This window comes from Cricetulus griseus, chromosome 2, assembly GCF_003668045.3.
Source record: "Cricetulus griseus strain 17A/GY chromosome 2, alternate assembly CriGri-PICRH-1.0, whole genome shotgun sequence".
NCBI classification, from domain to species: domain Eukaryota; kingdom Metazoa; phylum Chordata; class Mammalia; order Rodentia; family Cricetidae; genus Cricetulus; species Cricetulus griseus.
Window position 1 is genome coordinate 412,752,730 of NC_048595.1, and position 6,000 is coordinate 412,758,729.

At 46.8% G+C, this 6,000-nt stretch overlaps 1 protein-coding gene across 1 annotated transcript in view; it reads left to right on the top strand.

The window, feature by feature from the left end:
- The window catches only part of LOC100759157 (aldehyde oxidase 2), an 84,950-nt gene that overhangs the window by 70,262 nt on the left and 8,688 nt on the right, over positions 1-6,000 (top strand). The window contains exons 32-34 of the mRNA NM_001292060.1: positions 114-179; positions 296-433; positions 5,437-5,604. Of these exons, the coding sequence (NP_001278989.1) occupies positions 114-179; positions 296-433; positions 5,437-5,604 (372 nt within the window). The remainder of the gene's footprint in view (positions 1-113; positions 180-295; positions 434-5,436; positions 5,605-6,000) is intronic.

Sequence of the window (6,000 nt, forward strand, 5' to 3'; positions counted from 1 at the left end):
ATATAGCCTTGTGCATACTAAACAAGCACTCTAATGCTGAGCTATATCCTCCACCCCTAAAAATAGTATTTTAATTCAAGTTTTTATAAAGAGGTCATTTTTGTTTGTCTCAGAAAATCAGAACAGACATTGTCATGGATGCATGTTGCAGCCTGAATCCAGCCATTGATGTTGGGCAGGTAGGTGCTGGCCCACCTGGGTGGAAGCCCCTTCCTAAGAGTGGTTGATGAGTAATTAAAGAACTTCACACAATAGTATGTTGCCACGCGGTTTAAAATTGTCATCCCCCCTTCAGATAGAAGGTGCATTTATTCAAGGAATGGGCCTTTATACCACTGAAGAGCTGCACTATTCTCCAGAAGGGGTCTTGTACTCTCGGAGCCCAGATGAATACAAAATTCCGACTGTCACTGATGTCCCTGAGCAGTTCAACGTGTCCTTGTTGCCATCATCTCAGACCCCACTAACCATCTACTCGTCTAAGGTAAGCATATAAACTAGCCCCTCCACACCAGAGCAGCCCAGGGAGCATGGCCAGCTAAAGCCACCAGACAAAACAAAAACTGGATGCTTGGAGTTATCTGGACCAGGCCACTTGGAAACCAGCCACCTAGGGAAAACTGAGGCCCAAGAAAGAGAAATGAGCCTCCCAGGAGCAACTCTGGGCCCTGGTCTCATTAATGCCATCCCTTACATTTGCCATAAAGTAAGTGTGTGTGTGTGTGTGTGTGTGTGTGTGTGTGTGTGTGTGTGTGTGTGTTTGCACTTCTTGGGAGAATAACATTTTTTATTTAAAAACTTTGTCTATTTCTCTTCTTATTTATTATTTTATTTATTTATTTATTTATTTTTTGAGACAGGGTTTGTCTGTGTAGTCCTTGGTTGTTCTGGAGCCCATTCTTTAGACCAGGCTGGCCTTGAACTCACAGATATCCACCTGCCTCTGCCTCCAGAGTGCTGGGATTTAAGGAGGCATGTGCCACCACCGCCCAGCTGTCTATTTCTTGGTTTTTGAGATGGCCAGAATGACCTCAAACTCACAGCATAGGCTTGAACTCTTTTTTTTTTTAAGATTTATTTATTTATTATGTGTATATAGTGTTCTGCTGGCATGTATGCCTGCACGCCAGAAGAGGGCACCAGATCTCATTACAGATGGTTGTGAGCCACCATGTGGTTGCTGGGAATTGAACTCAGGACCTCTGGAAGTGCAGCCAGTGCTCTTAACCTCTGAGCCATCTCTCCAGCCCCAGACTTGAACTCCAACCTCCACCTCCCAAGGGATGACCAGGCTGTGCCACCATGCTCAACTCTCATCTAAGAATGGAGAATATAATATCGGGCTCTGGAGGAAAGGCTCCAGCTCCAGCAGTAACACAAGAACATGGCTGCAATCCCCAAAACCCACATAAAAGTTCTGGGTGTGGTAATATACTCTTAGAACCCCAGAACTGGGGAGACAGAGACAAGAGGACCTCTGGGGCTCTCTGGCCAGTTGGTCCAGCCTAATTGGTAAGTTCCAGTCCCGTAAGAGGCTCTGCCTCAAAGGAGATTGAGAGCATTTCCAAGGACGGTAACTTGTGAAAGAGCCCAGGTCAGCAAAGGACACACCAAGACCAAGTTCTCAGCACAGAGGATATGTATTTGCTCCAGAGGGACAGAGGGCATAAGAGACAAAGACAGGAGATGGAGGGCGAGGGAGAAGGGGGAGGAACAGGTGTTATGAGATATATGTACACTGTGTGAAGGTGTATTGCTGTGACTAGCATAATAAAAGCTAAATAGCCAATATCTAGGCAGGAAGTATAGGTGGAACTTGCAGGCAGACAGAGGAAGTAGGAGGAGATGATAGAGACATGGAAGAAGCAGGATGGGTGGCACATGACAGAACATAGATTTTTTAAAAATGGGTTAATTTAAGTTATAAGAGCTAGTTGATACCATTGAAACGTTAGACATCAGGGAATTGAAGATCTTGTTCCTACTCGGGGGCCCACCATCCTCCTTTGCTCTTAGGTAAATCACCCACCTCTGAGGGACTTGGGGTCCTCAGCCAAACCCAGAAATTAATCTAGAATCTAGAACAGCTGTTGTACCCAAATTCTGAAGCCCCAAATCACCAAGAGACCTGTTCCAATGCAAAAGCAAAGAGTCTTTTATTGTTTAATGAGTTAGCTGTCTTAACTCGTTTCCCTCGTCCATCCAACACAGCCATCAGCATGAGAAGGACCAAAGGTGCCTCGAGGTGAAGAATTTATTGGGAGAAGCAAGGGGAGTATCTAGGGGTAGGCAACAGTCTCGGGATTGGTGCACTTCTGGGCTTGGGTGGCCTGTCCTGTGTAGGGGAAGCTGTAGCCACACCTTCTTAGGCGCTGGCTACAGGAGTACCTGAGGGCTTGTGAGGGCGTGGTCAGAGTGAGTAGGGGGACTGCGTTTCGGTTTCGGTTTCTCTTTGCTTCTTGCTGTACAGACTACCACCGGCTGGCTGGTTCGCTCTGTAAGTAAGGCTTTTCCCTATTAAATACCCTTATATTTCTACCTGACTCCGTATTGGTAATTACCTACTATAGTCCTGTGTTGATTGTCAACTGGTGGTTATGACCTATAGGCCCTCCCAGGGTGGTTGCTATAACTCTGCACATCACTGTTGTGCCACTTTTACCATAAAGCATGTCTAGAACCCACCAGCTAACTTCTGATTGGTTCCTTGCCACATGGAGGATATCTGACCTCCTAGTGACTAGGAGGTCCTGCAAGGTCAGAAGGCCAGAAACTAAGCAACATGTGCTGAGTCAGAGAGGCCTTCATCTTGCTGGGTCTTTTCTGCAGCCTGTCATGGCTGCTAAAGCAGGGGGCTGGGTGAGGGTCTAGTCCCTTCACAGCCAGTCCCAAATGTGGTGAGAATGTCCTATCCACCCTACCTTGACTCCCCACTCCAAGACAGACAGATACCTGGGCAGGGGGAGATTAATAACATCTAGATGCATTTCTAGCTGAAAGAATTCAAAGGACTTTTCAGCAGTGCTCAGAGGCCCGGGATGTGGCTAAGCAGCTTTCAGCATGCAAGACAGCCCTCACACCCAAGAATCATGGGGCTTCAAATGTCAATAGTGTCAGGAAGCAAAGCCACCACCAACCTTTATTAATGACTAAAGGGAAGGAAGAGCAAATTAAAATAAAGGTCAACTTTGTTTGCATAGCTTTATGCAGATCATGACAAACCTCATGTAAGGTGTAAGATGTAAAGTCTTCCTTAAAATCCTCTAGGAAACGTCTGTGTAGGAGTTGCTAGGCCTCCAACTCCAGACAAATGGCCAACTGAGGTGCCTGTTTAACATATTAAAATGGACCTGGCTGTCAGGTTCTCCCAGCTTCCTTCAGTCCCTAACTGCTAAAGGATATGGCTGGCATACCCCACCCGCTACCCTAAACTTCTCCATCTCTGGGTCTGGGCTGCCCTTCCTCCAGCTGCCCTTCCTACATAATCCAGTCCTTTTGGTTACCTGGCCTTTAGGTCTACCCTTTACCCTCCCGGTCTCTGGGTCTCCTGGCCATACCCTCTCCCCTCTCCCTCTGTTCACATGGCCCAGCTCAGTCTGGTCGTGTTCACTCTGTACTTTCCCAGATGTCCCTGCCTCTGGCTGTGCTCTCCCTTTTCTCTACAATAAACTTTCTCCTTCACCATACCTTGGAGTAGTCATGTCCTTACTTTTTAATTACTTGCTTCTCATTTAGGAGTACATTGATTTTCTATTCTGAAACAAGAAAAATTACTGCAGGAATTTCATCATTTCCAAACTGAATGCCCCCCAGCCTAGGCATCACCTTTGGATGTGGGTTGGTGAGGCCATCACAGATCCAGAGGGAGGAGCATCGACAGGGCCTTCAGACTCTTGCTAGAGTAGAAGCCATCTGCAGGGGGGAGGTCAAAAGCAGCCCAGCGCCTACAGAGAACAGCTTCAAGTCAAGAATTCCCAGGCAGGGCAGCCAGTGTGGCGGGCATGCCTGTAATCTCAGCCCTCAATGAAGACAGGAGGATCATGACTTCCATGCCAGCCTCGGCTACAGAGGAAGAGCTCTCTAGATAAAAATAAGGACCAAGAGGGGCATGATGGTGTATTTCTATAATGCTAACATGCAGGAAACAAAGGCAGGAAGGTTTGGGGATTGGATGTTCAAAGCCAGCTTAGTCTACTTCAAAGCACATTTCAGTCTGGCTTCCACAGCAAGGCCTTGTCTCAGAAACCAAACTTAGACAAATACCCTGCCTTTTGTAGCCTGGGAATCATAAGGAGTTGTTTCCTCTTCTCTTGAAGTTGGCAAGTCCAAACCATTGACTATTCTAATCAGGGTGCCCTTCCCTCACCACACAGCAGTACATGTACACAGTCTTAATAGGTTTTCTGTCACCTCCCCATAATAGGTTTCTCCACCATTTCGGTAAGATAGATCAAGCTGACTTGAAAAGGTATAACAAATGTTTATTTGAGCACAGCAACTCGTGGCCAGGTTCTCCAATCCCACAGAGCACACAAAGGGAAACAGGGAGACTTTATAGATTGTAGGCGATATGGTGGTGACATGTCCAACACAAGCTGGGTTTGTGCCCAAATATGGTCAAAAGCTGAATGCTTAGGTGAGGACTTGGGCTGCTGTCAGCAACAGGGGAGGAAATTGTAGTAGTCACCAAGAATGAGGAATTGGACTTTTGGGCTCCTTTTCTTTGTTGGAGATTCTCTAAGGGGGCAGGGTTTGAAGAGGAGAGATAGGAATGGGACTTTCTGGGTCAATCAAGATTGAGTTGGAGGTTCCAACTGAACACTTATGTGTGCACATACATGTAAACACACATGCATTCCTTTCCCATAGAATAAAATACTTAACCCAGAGAGAATTAAAGATCCAGAAATGCCGGGCGGTGGTGGCGCATGCCTTTAGTCCCAGCACTCGGGAGGCAGAGGCAGGCAGATCTCTGTGAGTTCGAGGCCAGCCTGGTCTACAAGAGCTAGTTCCAGGACAGCTTCCAAAGCCACAGAGAAACCCTGTCTTGAAAAAAAAAAAAAAAAAAAAAAGATCCAGAAAGTTCAGTTGTTGTTTTTTTTTTAAGAGCTCTAGGAGTTTTAGTTGGTCAACAAACTGGATGATAAACATTTGACATGTTTGAAAAGTGATTTATAGAAAACTGTTTGCCGGGGATGAGAATACACTGGACAAGATGAGGCCCTGCCCCCAAAGTAACTTGTTGTCCACTATAGAAACTCTTAAAGCAAATGTGTTACAGAAGCAGGTGATTTCTTTGAGTTCAACCTGGTCTACACAGTGGGTTTCAGGCCAGCCAGAGCCACAAAGTGATACACTGTCTGAAGAAAAAAAACAAAAACAAAAACAAAACAAACAAAAAAACCCGATAAATTAGGCAAATGTGTTTTCTTACAGGGCCTTGGGGAGTCTGGGATGTTCCTGGGGTCATCTGTGTTTTTTGCCATTGCTGATGCGGTAGCTGCAGCACGAAGAGAAAGAGACGTGGCTGAGGACTTCACCGTACAGAGCCCAGCGACACCAGAGCGCGTGCGCATGGCCTGTGCAGATCGGTTCACAGACATGGTAGGCTGTCACTCTGTTCCCACGAGCTCAGCTCTACTTCCTGCTCCTTTGGATTCTTCCACAAATCATGACCTAACCTGTGTCTAGTTGATCAAGCTATAAAATGTTGAGAGTAAATCACACAGTGGAATGTGGTGGCACATATTTGTCATCTCCGAAGCTGGAGGGCTGAGGCAGGAGAATCACCAGCAGTGGTTCAGACATTCATCCCACTCTCGTGAACACAGCAATGATGCCAGCCATCTGCCTCCGACCCCAGTGTCTCCTCTGTAGGCAGAGGCAGGGACCTGACCCTGTGCCTCAGGGCCCCTGTGTAGCATTGCCCTGACTTGCTCATCACATGGCCACTGTAAGACTGTCTCTTAACCAAAAGCTTAACCGCATGTGACCTTCAAA